At 29.9% G+C, this 20658-nt stretch overlaps 2 protein-coding genes across 5 annotated transcripts; one reads left to right on the top strand and one right to left on the bottom strand.

Moving 5' to 3' along the window:
- The first annotated feature begins 6318 nt into the window (after positions 1 to 6318).
- LOC127249971 (putative 4-hydroxy-4-methyl-2-oxoglutarate aldolase 3) lies at positions 6319 to 8071 on the top strand. Of its 4 annotated transcripts, none has more exons than XM_051273095.1 (2): positions 6319 to 6525; positions 7391 to 8071. In XM_051273095.1, exon 2 carries the CDS (start codon positions 7449 to 7451, stop codon positions 7947 to 7949), a length of 501 nt encoding a protein of 166 aa, XP_051129052.1. In that variant the 5' UTR covers positions 6319 to 6525; positions 7391 to 7448; the 3' UTR covers positions 7950 to 8071. The 4 variants fall into 4 exon arrangements, with proteins under 4 accessions (XP_051129052.1, XP_051129051.1, XP_051129050.1 ...); XM_051273094.1 differs by having other exon boundaries at positions 6320 to 6525; positions 7430 to 8071; XM_051273093.1 differs by having other exon boundaries at positions 6323 to 6525; positions 7426 to 8071.
- Positions 8072 to 12693: 4622 nt separating this feature from the next.
- On the bottom strand, positions 12694 to 14141 carry LOC127249862 (scarecrow-like protein 18). Its single transcript, XM_051272906.1, has one exon. It carries the CDS (start codon positions 14021 to 14023, stop codon positions 12776 to 12778), a length of 1248 nt encoding a protein of 415 aa, XP_051128863.1. The 5' UTR covers positions 14024 to 14141; the 3' UTR covers positions 12694 to 12775.
- Positions 14142 to 20658: the final 6517 nt, after the last annotated feature.

Raw genomic sequence — 20658 nt, 5'->3', positions numbered from 1 at the left:
AAAAATAAAATGGGATGGAAATAGTTACAATTAGCTGTCTGTATGTATTAATTAATTAATGAATTTGCTGGGATTTTGGGGTTAGGAAAGAGTATTTTGAGTGCAAGTTTTCACTTGTATTGTTTTTTCTTTTCTTTCCCTAAAGTCCAATCTGTCGCTTTCCATTTCATCATAATTTCAAATATGGGGTGTTTGATTTTCTTGAGTTGTTGTTTGTTTAAGATTTATGGGATTTAGATCCATTTTTTAAATTCTTGATTAGTTTTTGCATTTGACCAAAATTGTGTGTTTTAGGAAGGGAGGATAGATTAGTAGATTGTTTCTTTAGTGGTATATTGATTGGATCACATTTAATGCATGCTATTTTTATTTTATTTTTTCTTTTGTTCTCCAATATGTGTTTATTATTTTAAAATAATTTGTGATTATTGTTTTGTGTTAATATAAATCATGTATAGTGACTGTCACTTATATTATAACTCAAGAATTGAATCTCGTTTTACATATGACATTTCATTATTTTCAAAATAAATAAACCCAAATAAAGAATTTTAGAAAACCCACATGTACAAAAATGATAAATATTCAAAAAAAATCAAACTTGAAAGTAAAGAAACTTAGAAAATAAAATCATATATATATATATATATATATCCCTAACACAATGCAAGAGAGTCAATGGGGGCAGCTTGCCTTCCATGTCACTTCAAGATCTTCGGACAAGATTCGAAATGGATCACGCTAGCTCCCATTAATTACTAATTTCAATTTCAAAATTTATATCTAATAATATTTTTGCAAAGATCAAGAACCCTGATACTACTATTATTTAATTATTTTTAATTAAAAAGATATATATATATATATATATATATAAACAACAGAGGATGATCCAATCTCCAGTGTGACACGAGATCTGCAAAAAAATTCAAACTCCATGTTGGAACAATAAATATTTTATTATATATATATATATAAATTCTCGAGTCTGCCACTAAGATATATATAAACTAAAAACAAGCAACTTTTTGAGGGGGCAATTCCATAGATTTCTGGGACGAAATTATTTGTTTATTTAATTAAATTATAATATTGCTTAGTATGAATAAACATTTCTTGGACAGTGGATGATTATATTGATATACTCACTATACATATAATATGTCCAAAACGTGACATTAGGCACGGGGCGCGGGACCTTAGGCTTCACCTTCCCATAAAATAATAATAATAATAATAATAGTACTATTATTATTATTGATTTATTTAGATAAATGTATTTTTAGTTTATTATTATTATTATTATTATTATTTGGGACACGCTTTGTCCAAATTGCAGGACAGAAGAGTGAATCATATTCTGGCTTACGTAGGGGGAGACCTTCCTCTTTCCATTAGATTCCCATCATCCCAAATTATTTTTATTAATTAATTCATTGAAAGAAAAAAGGGCAAAGAAAGAAAAATAAATTTAATTTTTTTTAAAAAAAAAAAAAATTAAAATGGAGAAAATGAGTGTATATGTATAGTGTAAGGTGCAGTTGAGATGGATTTATCAAATGGTAGGGACAAATGAGATTAAATGATAAATATAAGATTTGTTTCTACTGTGTAATAAGACAGCGGAATCCTCGCAATTAAATAGTGCGGGTTTTTGGACTCTTGTATTTTGTATATTATGTTCATACATATTCAAATACATTATAATACTATATCCATAGGGTTCATATTATGTTTTGAATATTAAATTATTTTTTTATTTTAAAATTTTTTTTGGACAATTTTTTTTATTATTATTGAAAATTTTTGATAAAATTGTGATAAGAAAACACACCCCTAATGTATTTTTATTCGGTTTATATAGTTTGGAGGACAATGCACACTTGAAAAATAATAATTGCAATTTTTATCTTATAAAAATAAATACTATATGATTTTATTTGTATATATATACTTTGAAATATTTTAAAACTATTTATTAATATTATACTCCCTCCATTACTTTCGAAAGAGATTCTTAGGAGTTTTGTACTATATTAAAAAATAATAATATTATATTGGTTAATGAAAGTGTGTAAGAAATTTTGACAATTGTTAGCATTTGACTTTTTGTATTGAGTAATTGTACATGTAATGGTACATTTGTGATTTAAGTAAAAGATAAGGGTATTTTAATATTAGTGTACGATTATTTTTTTTAAAAAGAAAATTATAAAAAGGTACTTTGAAATTGGACAGACGAAAATGGTAAAAATAGTACTTTAAATTGAGACAATCGAAATATTTTTCAATATATATCACATTAAATATATATTTCTTCTCATAAAATATTATTTTTGTCATCTATTGTTTCAATTTCTAGCTCCACCTCCACTTTTGCATCCTTAAGAAAATGTTGAAATATATATATTTATATATATATATGAGATGTGTTATGAGAAAATTCTAGGAAATCAAAAAAACAACAAACAAGGACAGGAGAAAAACAAAAGAAAATTGGTTATCCAGTTCGATCAAAATGATCTACATATGGAACGTTGTCGAGCCATAAATTTTATAGCGTCAATAATATCAAAATCATATCTAAATCATATCCTTAAATTTTAGGATATAATCCAACTTCTTATCTCAACAAAATGGATATTGTAACTTCTCTGCATCTTTGATAGGTATAATAGCTTCGATTTTGACTTTAGTTTTCGAATTGGATTTTGATTTCATCGACAACATAAGTTGTTGATCAAGTACATTTTATATAATATGTGATACATCAGTCCAAAACAATTTAACGGTGTGATCACCTAATAATTTTTTTGACATATTTTTTGATTAATTATATCATAAATATAATATATATATATACATATGTTTAAACAAAATATATAAATTCAAAATAATAATAATTCATAATAATAAAATACACATTGATGGGAGCCACAGTCTTTTTATCTTTTGGTGCACCATCTTCCTTAAAATGCTCCATTATTTGACAAATTCCATTCCATCCCCACTATTTATCATTAATTCAATTTTAATACAATCATGACTTTGTGAAAAAATTCTGTCAACTTTAATGAATTAATGTCCCCATTGGGTTAAAAAGTACGTAAGTAGTTCATTATCATTATTATGTTTTGTTTTTTAAACAAAAATTATGACTGCAGATTTTTGTTACTACAAATTCAATTCATTATTGCTACATTGAATATTTTTCATAAATAAAGAATATTGCTGGAATTTATTATTGAAATACTTGGCTCTGTTTATTTCTATTCACATATTTATTTCGAAAAATATTAAAATTTAAAATACCTTCTCAATCTACTGTTATTTTCTCGAAAAAGTTTTAAATAAAAATGCAATATGTATAAAAGTTGGCACCCTAGATGGCTTCCCACTTATCACGGCCAATTTTTATATTAGAAAAATAAATGAATAAAATTACGTACCACACGTGAATATACAAACTCGATTACTACACAGCCAATTATGACCCATACTAGATTTATTTAAATAAATACAAAAAAAAAAAGGGTAATAATTTTGACAAGAAAAAACAAAAATAAAAATAAAAAGGTCAGTATCTAGGGCACAGCTTTCATGCTTTGAATGAATACTTCATACATACTTGGCCGCCAACTCTGGGCCCGCATACGCACGTGCGGCGAAGCGTGTGGGTGGGCTCAGAACTTCTGTGAGAGCGCCACGTGTAATCTACTTGGATCGGTCAGGACGGAATAAAGGCGCGGGCAGCTGAAATGGAGCGGCGAATTTGGCAAATTGTTTCATAATTGATACGCCGTGCTAGTCACGTGTTCACTCTTTCTATCCTTTTAATTTAATTTAATTTTTTTTTGTATTTTTACTTTTTATTTTGAATAAAAATACGTTCAATTAATACTGTTTCGATAAAAATATACACTATTCGTCTCACTACAAGTTTATAAGTTTTGTTATTATTTTTATACGTTTCAAAGCAATAGTCACTATTTTTTATATTAATATATTAACAAGAGTAAAATAAAATAATAATAATTTATTCATATATTTTATCAACTATCAATATAATATCAATATTTCTTAAGGCTCGCAATCAACACAACTAAACTATAATTATGGAACGAAGAGATTATCTTTTTTTGTTCTGAAATATATTATTTTCGTTTTTTATTTAAAAATATTTATCTTTATTGCAGTAATAAAAACATTAATGTTAAAATAGTCTTAATTTTAATATAAATAATAAATAATTTTTTTTATATATATACAATTAATTTATATATAAATACAAATGACAAAAGATGTCAAAATCTTTTTATATATAAAAACAATAATTTCGTTATAAAAAAATAATAATTGTGGGTCTCAGTTAACTACAAAAATATTCTATTTTCAAAACAATTCTCACATTTTCAAAAAAATAAAGGCAACGTAGTTCTTTTGCCATTATCTTTTCAATATTATTAAAACTACTTCCTCCGCAATTCAAATATATGTTTACTTTTCCTTTTGAATTGTTATAAAAATATTATCATTTTATTTTTAAGTAAAAAATTATTATAATTTTGTACCTTTTTACTATAAAAAGAAAAAATAACAATTATTACTCATTTTTATTAAAATTTATGTCCGATTAAATGAGCATACATTTGCAAGATGGAGAGAGGATTTTATTTCTAGGTTCACACGTGTACAGTACCTATTTTTGAATTAATTTGATTTTTCCATCACACGTGGGGACTCTGAGTTAGGAAGAATTAATTAGGACCATGCGCGCGTGCGTCTGTCTTGACCTAATTCTTTAATTAATGAAGTGAGTGCTAATCCATCTTTGTTACGAAGATAAATTTAATTAAATAAATAACACTTTTTGTTTGCTAATATTTTAAAACATATTTTTACACTATATAACAAATTCTTTCTCTATTTTTTACATAAAATATTTATTTATATAAAAAACTACTCCTATATTATATTCGAAATATTACATTATACAACATTCATTCATTTCACATCAAGCATGCATTATTTATTTAACTTTTTATATTATTTTCAATTTAATTTAGGCTCTGTAAATTACATATTTTTTAAAATTTAAATATTATGAATTAATAATATATATATTTTTTTTATAAAATATCTTATCAAATACTCACTTATTATATATAAACACTAAAAGTATATATTTAAAGGAGCACTAAATTTAAGGTAAAGCATCTAATTCATACATAAGGATTTTCATTGATTACCTTTTTTCACCAATCTGTCTCTACACTTTAAAATCATCTAGTATAGTAATATATATTTTTATTTAAATAAATTTAAAATAACTCAGGACACAACCAAACACATCATTAAAATATTTTCAATTTTAACAATATTATTACAATATTTATTTTTTGTTAAGGTAAAACCATAATTGAATTTTGATAAATTAAATAGTTAAAAAGAAATATTTAACATTGGTTTCACATTGCTAAATCAACAATTTCAATTAGTCCCTTCCGTCCCAAAAGTATAGTCTTATTGTATTGGACACGAGATTTAAAATTATATTGGCGGTTGGTAAAAAGTATGGATGAATGACTTTTTTGCTTTTGTGAGTATATTAGTATAAAAAGTAGTGACAATTGTGTAATAATAGTGAAAAAGTAGGGATAGTTTTATAGTGATATGATTATTTATGAAAATAAAATTATTATTTTTGAACATATAATAATGGTAATTAAGACTATTGTATTCGAACGGTGCGAATATTATTTTTTAATTTTGAATTTTGAATTTTGAATTTACTAAAAACTTCAAAAACATATTTAAACGCAATTCGCCTCGCCCCCACTAAACAGTGTTTTTTTCCTTAGCTTTTGACAAAGGGAACCAACTCAATAATTAGAAATAACAACCTAAAATTATTATTGTCTGATGCCTCTAATGTTAGTCAACTAACATTTGATTAATCTCGGAAATTTCAAATTTATAATTATAATCAAGATAAATAAAATTTTTTTGATTTCTCATTAAATGATCTATTAATGTCGTGACTTATAGTTCCTTCGTGCGTGACAGACAATTCATGATGTCACATCATTATTTATTTATTTATTTTCTTAAATACGAGTGGAAATAAATTAATAATACTGGAGTATTCTATATATATATATAATTTAATGGGCTCAGGCCCAAGGTCATGTCGGAAGCCCATTAAGGATTTTTCTTGAAATTGGGCCAATAAATGAAGCTGCAATTTGCGCGTTGATGGAGACTCTTCGGCTGTGCATTTTCGGCCATAGATGACAGATCCACGTTGATTCGTTGTGGCAGACGTCATGGTCGATGGGATTGTGACGTGATGGCACGAGCTACGAGTAGATATGAGGCGATCGTCTGACCGAAATCGAATGATGTCTGCTTGAAGTTGGTGGTTCGTATATACTTCGGAGTTGCTGCAATTGGCCTGTTTTGGAGCATCGGTTCCTCCTCGGTCCCTGGGTGCTTCTATTCGCTTTCTTTGTAGTCAATAATCCGGTATGGCGTTTAATTGTTGTTCGATTCAATTGTTCAATTCGCTTGATTTTGGTTGGCTGGAGTCCATGAGTGTTTTGGTTTCGATTTCCGTTGTTTCTGCTGGTTATTTGAATGCTTATAATTTGGGGAGCACTGCTAATTTACTGCGGTTTGAGACCTTTTGAGTTCATCGGTGAGTGCGTTTAATTTCACCTTAGGTTTCCACAATTCCGATTCTTATTATGTTTTGATTTGCCCTAATTTGACTCTTGAGCTTGCTAGATTTGGGGATAATCCTTCTTTACGTTAGTTGTATTAGGCATTCCATTCGTGGTTGGGCTTCTACGGCATTTAACTTGATAGAACATCTGCATTTACTTGGCATTTGTATTGTGCGCCATGGATTCTGTCTTTTACCTTAAACCATCTTGTTTTGCAGCAGGTGTTAGTTTTAATTGGGAAGCTTTGAGTGGTTGATTTAGAACTCTTAAATGCCCTGAGATTGCATTTTTCAACTCATGCAAGTTTTAACTTTAGGTTAGGTCTCAGGGATTAATGTTTTTCATGTAAAACAACATAGAAATGAAAGATATTATTGTTTCGATCATAAGTAACTGTGCTTTAAGGAATTGATGCTTCTTTGAATAAAATAGCTGCTCTTAATTTGTCATAAGTGAGGCTTCTTGTTGGATAACTTTATAACTAGAAAGATTGATCGGTGCAGAAGGCCATAGTTTAACGTAAAACCATTGTGTGAATTCCGGTTTTCGCCCCTGCAATAACATCATGTTTGGCAGGACAAGTAGTAGTCTTGGTTAAATTTCAGTCGATTAATTCGATGAAATGTGAAATGTTAGTTGCATTGTTCAAATTATACTAAAAACAGGGTGTAACGACCATTATATGATATGTGACGGACAGACAGACAGACAGACAGACAATTCATGGGTTCCTTAGCAACTGCAGAACTATGCGACACAAACGCAGCTCTCCTCTCGAGCGGCGACATCCGTGTCCTGCCACCAATGTTCAAGATCTACGGCCAAAGTCGCGCATTCTCCGGGCAAATCGCAACGGTGAAAGTATTCGAAGACAATGTGCTGGTGCGGGGGCTTCTAGAATCGAAAGGCGAGGGTCGAGTGCTGGTGGTAGATGGTGGGGGGAGCATGAGATGCGCCCTGGTCGGCGGGAACCTGGCCCAGCTGGCTCAGAACAACGGGTGGGCCGGGGTGATCGTGAATGGGTGCATACGCGATGTAGACGAGATCAATGCCTGCGACGTCGGGGTGAGAGCATTGGCGTCGCACCCACTGAAGTCGAACAAGAAGGGACACGGCGAGAAACATGGCTCGATCAATATCGCCGGGACAATGATCCGCGACGGGGAGTGGGTGTATGCGGACAGCGATGGCATTCTTATCTCCACAGGTGAGCTCTCTATCTAGTCTTGGTTTTATATATGCAATTGCAAATGCAGTACATTGATCTTTTTTAATTAAAAGTGTGACAATAAATTTCAGATATTGTTCCAATGGGCACTTAGATAAAACTCTTTTAACTTTTGCTAGTTGTGTTTTCAATTTTATCTTAGAGGGTTTAGTGCAATTTGTGACCTATTGACTTCGGAACTGAGATAAGGTCCGATGATGTGGAAGTTGAGATGTGACATGAGGTCATGGGTTCAAACTTCAATAAAAAAAAAAAAAAAAAACGGATAGATCGCCTATGTATGTGTGACAACATCTAATATAATGCTTTTATACAGGAACGGAACTAGAATTTGAATAAATAAGGGGTTATTGTTTTTTTTTTTAAAAAAAATTGGTATAATAAATGTATGTACTGAGATCGTATCGAAATTTTGGTACAATATTGATATATACTATTTCATACCCAAATAAAAAAAATTAAAATAATAATTTTGGTATCAATATATTTAATTATTTATATATATTGATATACTGAATATTAAAATACCGAAATTATTTTAGTATATGCTAAAGATATCAAATTATACATTGGTATAGTACCAAAAAAATTAAATATGATTTTAGATCATATCGAAAATTTTGATATACAACCAAGCAGAGACCTAACTCATTCTCAATCAATCGGATGATCTGACATCGACTCATACATATACGGGAGTTGGCCTAACTGATACCTAATTCATTCTCAATCAATCAGATGGTTTAGCACCCGCTCATCTATATACTGAAGTTGTCTAATTACTAGGTATTATATCATCCCCACTTAAAAATGCAATGTCTTAGTTACATTCCAATGATTCCTTAAACCCTAAACCCTAATTCCTTTAATTGTTAAGCTCGTCAACAATCTTATCAACTACTGCGGGCTGTTGCAGATGGACTTTGATATTAAATGAGACACGTTCGACTCTTATTATAAATTTCATTAGACTTTTTTTTAATTTTTTCTCATTCAAAATTAAAATTAAAAAATCACAACTAAACAGACATTTAATTTTTAAATTACATATTGTTTCTTTAAATTTTATTTAAACTTAACTTTAATAATATATGTATATATATAGTAACAGCTTACATATATTATATATATATATATATATATATATAGTAAACCAATTATTCGAACTAAAAGTCACTGATTTGAATTTTTTGTTTTATTTATATATGATCCCTTAAAATGTGAAATTAAAATTGTAGGGTTCAAATTTTGTTTATGTTTCTGGTTCTATAGTTCTAGTTAGAATAACAAAGATCAAACCAAAAATGAAACCAACGGTTCGAACAACCATTAGTGTGGCTGCAGTATATATTTGTTATAATTGCAATATGGGTAAGTACTTGTAAGTAAACAATCACTGTTTTTTTTTTTTCTTCTTATTAAAAACTACGTGAAATATATTTTCGATTTTGTAAAATCCAACATGAAATTAAAATTTAATTGAAATAGCTCTAGGCCAAGGTATTAATTAATGTGAGAAGTCAATTGAAGCATTTCTTAAGAATCCTACAAGCTAAGGTCGATTCGTTCTATTTTCTTTGATAGATGGTCTGATCTTCATTTGGATTCGAATCCTAAACCCTAAATCTAGTGAGAGGACCACTGGAATCATAAGTTCTTGAAGAAACAAGAATTTTCTTGTGTCCTTTAATTTCCAGACGATTGAGAAATAAAGCTGATTAATACATTTAAAAGAATTATGTATTTACAAAATACTATCCAATTCATCCTATTTGATCAATATGTATATACACACACGATAAACTGAATAGATAGTATTAGTCCAACAATATAATAATTTATTAAACTAAATAAACAGTATATAGTATAGTATAATATTACATAGGACAAACTACGAAACCTTAACCTGACACCTAATTAAGAATAAGAAATACAGCTTCTACAATATACAATATATGTTTTCTGGCAGGCATCCAAATTCTGCCACGCAATATTTGCCTTTTCTGTACCTCTCCCACTAATACTATACTCCTTATTAGTACTTATTTACATATATATTACACATTATGCTAATAGTATTTCATTTTCCATTTTGATTTGTTCTATTACATTTTATATATACATATCAATATATATAAAATGTCAACTTAGACATGCATGTTTAATTAAGTTTCGAAATGACTTTTGTTTTAACAATTTATTATAAGGGCACTCGAAGAAGATGCCCACTCACTTCAATTAATAATTCCATCCTAAAGTTGAGTGAGTGATTGTGTTTTTGTCTGTCTTTATATATATATATATATATATATATATATATATATTTATATATAAATATATATATATATATAGAGAGAGAGAGAGAGAGAGATTAAAAATAATAATAATTGGGTAAAGCAATGAAAACTAATGTCAACTAGTTAATTAAGATTCCACGAGAGTGGAGTGCTATTATTCTATCATGTGGATGCTTTGATTTTGGAATTAATGTAAATATATATATATATATATTTATTCATCGGGAGGGATGGATACAAACATCAAATAAATAAATAATATTATGGCGAAGGCACAATTTGAGGAAGCAGCAGGGATCTCGATATACATACATAAATATATATATATATATATATGTGTGTGTGACTACTTCAACTTTCAACTACATTTCCTTCAAGATTCCTTCTTACATGATCAAAACATGCATTAATTAATTAATCAATTCATTGTCCTAAAAAAACCCTTTCTCTATCTCAATCTTTTAGGTAAAAAGAAAAAAAAGACACAAAAGATAGAGCAGAAAGAATTCTTGAAACCAAAATGTATGTATACACAAAAGATAGAAGAGATGGGTGTGAATATATAATATATATATATAAGTTGATGTTAACATTCCATATATAAAGGGATATTGCGTGCAATGTCAGGCAATTATATGATCCCAAAAGAGAGTATATAAAAGAGCAAAAATATAGCAACCCCACAAGGCAAAAAGTATGCCAATATAATGTTAGATTTGCACCACTGCTCTTTCTGCTACAACTCCTGCTCCTCCTCCTATACATTATACATTGCGTGGCCGTCATCAAATAACCATCTTATCACTGTCAGCACACCCCCCCTCCACCCCCCCCTACACATCATATCATGGCAAAGAAAACCCTATCAACCACCACACCCCACCTCCCTCTTGCATATTATGAATAACAAGATTTCAAGATCCTTTCTTTTTTTTTTTTTTTTTTTTGAAGTTTAATTGTGAATATATAACAAGGGTTGAGTTAATAATTGATATATAATCAAGGGGTTTTGTGGGTGGGGTGGGGTGGGGTAGGGTATGGTGGAGATGAAATTGCATGAAAATGTAAGGATAGAGAAGGGGATAAAAGTTTATGTATTGGGTATATAAAAGGGAAGAGATGCTTTAGAAGGCATAACTAAACAAGAAGAATCGACAAAGGGAAAAAGGGTGATTCTTGGAATGCCACAAGACATACACAGACACAGACACGAGAGAGATCCCAATGCTAAGTTGTAGCAATGGAAAGGGGCTTCTTGCCAACATCTCTTTGACAACTTTTATGCTTGGTTTTGCCAAGGAGGGGACAAACCCCACTAATTAGGGTTTCTTAATTAATTAATTACCCTATAAATATATATATATATTCATTTTTATTATTTATTTCATTACATACAAATATAAATACAATACAATACAATACAATACAAATAGTAATATACAATTAATTAAAGGTATATACGCTTGCTTCGTTTCGTGCTCATCAACAACATCATACATACATTTCCTCTTGATAATGTTTAAACATATTAAATTAGTCTTTCTCTCTCTCTTTCTCTCACACACCCCACTATACATATATATATATATATATATCAATCAAGAAAAGAGAATTTAGGCAAACAAATAATATACTAATACTTTCCCATCAACCACCAACTAATAAGTTTATCTCCTTTTGTTGTCTTAAAAAGTGCAAATTGTTAAAAGGGAAGTGAGTGAGTGAGTGACTGCTTAGGAATAATTTCAAGATATAACTAATTAATAATGCATAATAATATTATATAGTTGAGGGAAAGTGAAGCATTATCTAATTAGCACTCGAGATGAAAGAAAAGGCTACAAACCCTATATTTATATATATAATAAACAAAAGTAAAAATAAAAACCCACCAGAATGACAACTACACAGTACCCATCCACAAGATAATGGTATCTTAATATGCCATTGTTGCCTCTTCGAAAGGCTGATAGATCGACTGGATCATTAGCTAGCTGATGCTAGGTTATGGAGGAATCTTTAATTTGATAAATAATTAAAAATTCAATAATACTACAGATAGTGTTAAATCACACACACACACACACACACACGCAAGCAAGCAGAAAAATCTAGCAATTGATTACCATACAGTGAATTGAACGAACCCCCAACAGAAGCATCGATCACCAGTATATATATATATATATATATATGAAATTAAAGTACCCAGTTTTCAGCACTCCAAGAAAACAAAACCTGAGTGAAGATCGATCATGTCAATTGAAGGCATGCAACAGCAGCAGCAGAAGATGAGAGACGTGAAATACTGTTATCTTCCCATCCAAATTCCCAATGTTTCAGATCACAAAATCCATGCATTCGTTGTAGGGAAATTAGGGTTAGGGGAAAGGCGAATTTCAGTTAGATAGCCATAGGCAACCCTGATATACATGATCCTCAATTAAACTGATTGCATATATATATATATAGAGAGAGAGATATAGGTATATTGATAGATGATCTAATCTGATCTGATCTGAGTTTTAGTGCCAAGAAGAGACTGAGAAAAGGGGGTGATTCTGCCATCCCAAGAAAAAGGAATCATTGAGAATGTGGAGGTGATACCCCTCAGAAGGGTAATGGAGTCTCAGCAAAAGCTTCGCTTGGGAAAGGGCGAAAGGGCTCAATGGAACCTTCACGAACCCTGAATTTCGAAGCATAACTTCCCATGATCTGAACCGTTCGTGCCTCTCCTTCCTGCTCTCCCCCTCCGCCGCCACTATGTCTGCAATTTCTCTCCCGAACCATATCTGCTCCACCGCCAGACGCTCCCGGCTCGTCGGCGGAAGCGTCGCCTCCAACGAATCGAACACCGCCGCGTAATGGTCCAGCGCCTCCACGAAACGCTGGAGAAAAATCGGGTGGTTGTGATTCGCCTCCCTCTCCGCCACCGCCAGAACCCTCGGGCACATCGATTTCAGGCGGTGGAGGAAGAGGTGCAGCCGGTCCCGGTCCTTGAGCAGGCGGTGGAGATAGTGGACGCAATTCACTGCTAGGGTTTCGTCGGGGAGGAGGACGACGGATGAGGTCACTGAAATTGGGTCTTCGTTGGGGAGGAGGATTAAGGGGTGGAATTGAAATCTGAGACCTAATGAGTGAGCGAATTTCGCGAGGCGGTCGCCGGTGCGGCGGAGGATTTCGAGATCGCCGCCGGTTCCAGTGATGCGGAGCGTCGGCGGCGGGTAGCGCTCCGCCACCGCCTGCATCAGCGGCGGCCATTGCACGCCGTGCATTATGTCGAAATCGAGGATGTGGATCGCTTGATGCCCTTCAATGGCTTCCAGGATCGCCTGATTCGCCGTCAATTGGCTGAATCTGATGAACGGCGTCACCTGGTTCAGCGACAGGTACGACGACTGAACCACCTCCTCGTTCTCGCTCGCCGGCGCCGGAAAAAAGCTCGTGGCGGCGGCGTAGCGGCTGATTCGTAGGGACAGGGCTTTGGTGAACTGGTGGACGAGTCTTTCCGAGGAGTCACCGTACGGCGAAGAATTCGATGACAGAACCGCCGTCAGGCGGTGCGCGGCGGAGAGGTCGGAGCGGGAGACAAGCTCGGCGCAGCTTATGAGCAGCTGCCGCATGTGAATCGACGGCGAGGCGAAACTCCGGGGAGGAGGAATTATCTGATGGTGGCGGTGGTGGAGGTACACATTGGGCGACGGCGGCGCCGGCGGCGCCTCCGCCGGCTCCTCCTCCTCCTCATGAGATGACGAACCAAATGATCCCAACATACTATTAATCAGCAAAAGGGCACAACGGTCCCTCTCGATCAAGCTATTAATGAGACACCCAAACCCTAGAGCGAGAGTACAGTAGCACACCTGTCTGTATATCTGTATATATATGTGTGCCAACAGTGGCCAATTAATTAGACCTACGTGAAATTGATGGGGTGTGGCGGAGAAGAAGAGAATTTTTTTTTGGAGTTTGGGGATGATTGGAATCTGATGAAACTTTTAATGAGCTGAAAACTTATTGATGAGGTAGGGAATGGTTGAAGAAGACAAGCTTATGCATTTTTCGGGTGATGAAAAAAAAGTGAGAGAGTGATGACTTTTACATCTGATGATATGATATGTATATGATGGAAATGACACAGCAATACAGACACAGATAAAGATAGAGATAGAGATAGAGATAGAGAGAGAAAGGGCAATTCCCTTGAATTGAAGCAGTAGAATTAAGCCATGGCAGCAGCTGCACAGTATGAGCACTCACTCAACTCAACCACACACAAACACAGGAAACCCCATGAGGGGGGTAGTAAATGATATATAGACACAGCTGAGACAGATCAAAATAAAATAAAATAAAAATAATAAAATAAAATTGTTGTAGTTGTGCAGCTAGCTAGGGTAAGGTGTAAGAACATATCTATATATATCATCAGCTGCAATGTGTATCTAATTAATTAATTATATAATACTCCATCATTTTATTTTCTTTCTTCGGAAAATTAGGGCACAAATTACAGGCAGAGACACAGAGAGTTGCAGTTAGAATTAGAAGAAGAGATGAGAATAGTGTGAAGATGGAGAGTAATAAGTTAACAAAGGATTGACAGAATCGCCGACAGACACTCCCAAATGTCGTCTGCTTCATCAGATTATTAAAAACAGAATAATTGCCACAATTAATATTCTTCGACAACTTTATCTACATACATACACACATCCATCTGTATGTATCTCATATATATATATATATATATCTAGAGAGAGAGAAAGCCATTCATTTGGGGCTACAGTTATCACCTATTGTAAACCAATTACTCCATCTATCTTAAACACTATACAATATTTTTAAAATAAAAAATAATTAAATACTATTTAATTTTTTCTTGACATTTTATTATCGTATTGCCCACCTAAATTCCCGTACCCAAAACAAATCATAGGAAGCACATTTTTATTATATTTATATTTCCTGCATCATGGTTTTCTTTGACATCAATCGAATGTAAGAATATTATTTAACTGATTTGGCGTACTTATTGGGGAATCCATATTTCAGTATATTATTATGTCATGTAATTTGTGGAAATTAAGTTTAATTATTACCCAATATGGCACATGAATTAAGTACAATTCAAGATATTTATAAAAATGATAGGACATAAATTTGTGTGATTTTGGTTTGAAATTAAATATTTTAATATTGTTTGTTTTTTATTTGAAATAAAAAAAAACAAAGACAGGCTATAACTACATATTTCCAAAATTGTTGTGCACCTATTATTGTGTAATTCTTCTAAGTATAGTTGCGATGAGTGAGATCTCCTCACCTGGCAAATATTCCTAAAGAATAGTAATGAGAATATATAGAAAATTAAGGGTTATGGACCACATGAGCCAAAAAGGCACTTAACATATGGAGTTTTTTTATGACAAAATAATTAGTGCATACAATTGGCTATATATATATATATATATAAACATACAATGAAGCATAGAATTTCAAGGGGACAATGACACTTACATATACTCCTTCAGTACATTTTGTATGTATTCGTTTAGATTTATTATTAAAATTAAGCAATATTATTACTGTAGGTATATTTGAGATATAGTGTTTAGAGCATAATGGATACATTCTTAACATTATATTGGTAAAATTAAGTGAATTATAATCAAGACTATGTTATCAGATTATTCTATATAATCTAAGCCGTTGAGGGTTTGAATCCATGATCTCACAATAATAAATTATTATTATTAAGTAAGAGAGAGAGAGAGTAAGTAGAGAAGAAGAGAGAACACGCAAAGCCTTAAATGTGTGGATGGGGTTGAGGGTGGGGATGGATGGATGGGGAGCAGTAACTAAATATATATATATATATATACATATTTATTACATAGTAAGAAAGAGGGGGAGAGAGTAGTACGTACGTAGTGGACAATTGTTTGTCTGAAATGCGAATGCAAGCAATTACCCTTTTTCATTTCCATGTCTCACTTTGTCTATTTTTATTGGATTCTTCTCAAATCATCTATTCATTTCATTTCATATATATATATATATATGTCTGCATTTATTATGCAATATTGACTACCCCTCCCTCGCCCACGTGCACGTGCCCCTCCCTCACCCACATCTAATAGTATATCATATACCATATGTATATATATATATTATTCTTAAATTACCGGCGAATATAAAACTTTTATATAACCTTTTCCTTTTAACGGAAATATTAAATATAATATAAAATTACAGTATATAAATAAATAATATATATATATAAAATAATAGTCCACAAAATATATATATATTATAATTGATATAACACAAGAAGTATGTAAGCGAACAGATGGCACAAGGTGACATCTATATAATAATATTACACTAATTTAAATTATATATTGCCTATCTAAATTTTATATATTTATTATAAAGTTCATCACTGTGGTAATCTTCTTAATCATTCCCAAAGTAAGTATTAAATTAGCTATATATAATTTGTATTAATATATGTATATTAGTAACTATTTAATTTATTTTATATCAAATAATTATTTCAATTAAAATTTTTACTATTTTAATCTTCAAATTCCATAAACACACCCCGACGGGTGTCTTATTTTAATGTGTGTGTAAAAATTTTATATTTTTATTTTTCTGTTTCTATTCTATATTTATTATTTGGATCTTACTTTTATTTTTTTTATAAAATATTATTTGAATTATAAAACATAAACGTTCAAATGAAAAACATCTTATCATAAAATTATTTTAATTTAAATTCAAATCAAAATTTTAAAAAATCAATCAAAAACACACTCAGTTTTAATAATAATTATTATAAATTATTGATTCCACAAAATTTGTAGCTGATTGTCTGAGCACACGTCAATCTCTGATGAATTAATGATTACAATTTATATGTCAATTAGAAACAGCAATCATTTGTCTATACATACACATATTATAACTTATACCAGTTACTCTCTTCTCCCTACTTAACTTATTTTTATCTTTTTTTAAAAAAAATTAATTTAATTAAAAAATGATTATATTTTATTATTAGTAAAAAGGTATATGGTTATATATATTTTGATATTTTTGTTTTGAAAATACACAAAAAATAATATATTTACAAATAAAAATTAAAGATATTTTTATATTTAATTATGATTATTTTGACTGTAATTAGAAATAAATACTTTTAAAGCGGAAAATAAAAATAGTAAAAATGGTACATTGAGTTGGAATAAAGAGAATATATTTTCTACCATTTTCTTATTTATATGTTAAATTTATTATATTATTATTAATTTTGGCAAATTAAATTAAAATATACACTTTAAAAAAATAAAAATTAATATCCTCTATTAAATATTTATTTCAATGAATTCTACTATCATTATTATACATTATTTATATTTTTTCTCCATTATTTAAAATTTTTATAATATTTAATAATAAAATATTATTATTTTACACTGAAAACAGGATAATAATAATGGATAAATAAGACCTAAAACTAGTCATATAAATTTTTTAAGTGATCCAACACAGCTGTATAAATTAAAATAAAAATATATATATTTGATATAATAATTTATATATATATATATAATAGACATTTTTGTGTGTGAGAAGACATTGCAATATATGATTGGACATGCAACAATAAAGTGAACGATAATAATAATACCCATACACTGCATACAACTACTTATTTATAATTACTATATTTCAATATCTAAATTTTAAAAATATTTTTGAATTTGAGGCAAGAAAAGGTGGCTGGACAGTACAGTGAAATACTGTAGAATGGATTTGATGGTGGCAAGTAAAACAAACCAAAATATATTAACCAAATTAAACACACTATTATTATTATTATTATTACATGTTGTCAAATTTAAAGCATAAATAAACAAATAGTAGTACGTTACTCCCTCCGTCCTACGTATCGTGTCTGCTACACTGTAGACACAGTATTTTAGGGGATGTAATTAATAGATAATTAAAAATGTATTAGTAAAAATAATTATTCTATAATATAAATAATTATAAATTAAGATTAAGATAACTAATTAGTTTAATTAAAAAATTTAAAATGAGATTAAAGTGTGTAATTATTTTCCAAAAAAGGAAAGTGACATAGTATGTGGGACGGACAGAAACAGCAACGTGAACATGGTATTTGGGACGGAGGGAGTATAAAGCATAAATAAACAAATAATAGTATGTTACTCCCTCCGTCCCATGTAATATGGGTGTATTACTGTAGACACGGAAATTTAGGTAAAATATAATTAGTAAGTAATTAAGAAATATATTAGTAAAAATAATTACTCCCTCTGTCCCATAACAAAATATCCATTTTTTCATTTTAGTCCGTCCCATAACAAAGTATTCGTTTCTTTTTTTTAGTAACTGTACTATCTACCTAACATTACAAATACCCTTACAACTTACAATATATTACACAAATGTCATTACTTTTATATCACACGTACTAATAAGGTTATTTTAGTCATTTCTACTTTATACTATATCCTAATATAATACTAATATTTTTAAAACTACGTGCAAAAAGCAAATGGATACTTAGTTTCGGGACGGAGGGAGTATTATTTAGTAAAAATAATTATAGATTAAGATTAAAATAACTAAATAGTTTAATTAAGATTAAAAAAATTAAATTTTAAATTTTAAAATATGATTAAAGTGTATAGTTAATTTTCTAAAAAATAGAAATAACATATTACGTGAGAGGGACAAAAATAGAAAATAGAGATAAATTATTTAATTTTATTTTGTGGTGTTGTACAATTTAGGAGTGTTAGAATTGAAAAGCTGACCTTATTGCTTTGTTTCACGTGCATTATGTGATTTGACTCTCTACTTTTTCTCTTTCTCTTTTCATACACATATATATACATTAATAATTACTATAGTATATAAGTATTTATTTAAATGTTTATGGTCGTTGGAATCTATTTATTTACTTCCAAGAAATTCCACAATAAATCATTAAAATTCAATTCTTTAGGTTACGTTTTGATGATATTATATTGTTTTGAAAATGTTTGACTTTTATTAATTAGTTTATAAATACTTAAAACTTGGTAGATGTTTAATTTAACACGCTTTTAGATTATTATATTTATTTTTTAAAAAAAAAAATTATAAAAATATGTTTAGCAAAAAATGGGAGCTAAAATTTTATAAAAATTATAGAATCTAAAAAATTGTGTGATGCGGGTATGTTTTCTTACACTTTAAACCCCATACTTTTACTATTTGAACTCTATGTTTTTAAATTTATATATATATATATATAACAGATATTATATTATATGTTATTTTAATACAAAATTCAAATAAAAAAATTTTAAATCCCATCAAAAAGAACACATAATTAAAAAGAAAAAAAAAACAAAATGTAGATGGCATTTATGAGGATTTCCCCAAGTTAGAAAATATGAATTATCTATCATGTGATGCATATATGTTGTCTGATTTAAATAGGAAATTATCACCTGGCAAGAAAGGATATATGTCCTTTGTATTACGACTTCATTTATAACATTAATAGATATATATATATATATATATATTGGCGTGTGCTTGAATGTGTATTCACGTCCTGTCACATTACTTAACTATTGTATATAAAATATTTTATACAAAATATTCATTTTGCTGCCCACTTCTTGTTAGGATATAAGAGTATTTGAAATGAATATTTTATAACTTTTAAGTAAATAAAATGATGGAATATTCTACTAATTATATTTAATTTAATTTGTGAGCATCTTATATAACAAAAATATATTTATTGTTAAAGTAGTACTATTTTTAAACAACAAAGCATTCCAAACAAATCCTGTATATTCGATATATATAAAAATGAATTATATTTCATGTGTCATAAAAAAATAAAAAAATAAATAAATAATGTCATTTTTCTTATTTGTTTGTCATTAAAGAAATAAATTTCTTTTAGTAAGAAATTAGTTATATATTTGCAGTTAAAAAATATAACTGTAGATCCTGTGTTGATGCGGTCAAATCATATTGATTTAACTTATCAGCATATGCTATATAGATGATCGGTTATAATAATATAATACATATTTTTATTATAAATATGATAAAATATAAGTTGGTCATATAAAGAAACAAATTAGAAAAAAAAAATAGAGAAGTCGATAGAAATCTATTAGAGAAAAAAAAATACAAAAATTAAAAATAAAGGTAGTTGGGCTTGATGTTGATAGCCCAATGTTGTTACTTGTTGGGAATGAATTCACTTTTACTATAAACATCATATAAGTGGTATAGTTTACTATAAAAGATTATTTAAAGATTTTTCTTTTTCTTGTTATTATTCATGAGGATGGTTTCTAAA

Source organism: Andrographis paniculata, unplaced genomic scaffold (genome assembly GCF_009805555.1).
Source record: "Andrographis paniculata isolate CXL003 unplaced genomic scaffold, ASM980555v1 Contig36END, whole genome shotgun sequence".
Classification (NCBI taxonomy): domain Eukaryota; kingdom Viridiplantae; phylum Streptophyta; class Magnoliopsida; order Lamiales; family Acanthaceae; genus Andrographis; species Andrographis paniculata.
The sequence above is the reverse complement of the archived record's forward strand: the minus strand, read 5'-3'. Positions and strand labels throughout refer to the sequence as shown.

What these genes read in the sequence shown, in the direction of transcription:
- LOC127249971 (XM_051273092.1), top strand. Translation starts at nt 6,637, where the DNA reads ATGCTTATAATTTGGGGAGCACTGCTAATTTACTGCGGTTTGAGACCT. An exon ending in GAGACCTTTTGAGTTCATCG is followed by an intron (nt 6,698 to 7,425) that starts GTGAGTGCGTTT and finishes TGTGACGGACAG; the next exon opens with ACAGACAGACAGACAGACAA.
- LOC127249862 (XM_051272906.1), bottom strand. Translation starts at nt 14,023, where the DNA reads ATGTTGGGATCATTTGGTTCGTCATCTCATGAGGAGGAGGAGGAGCCG.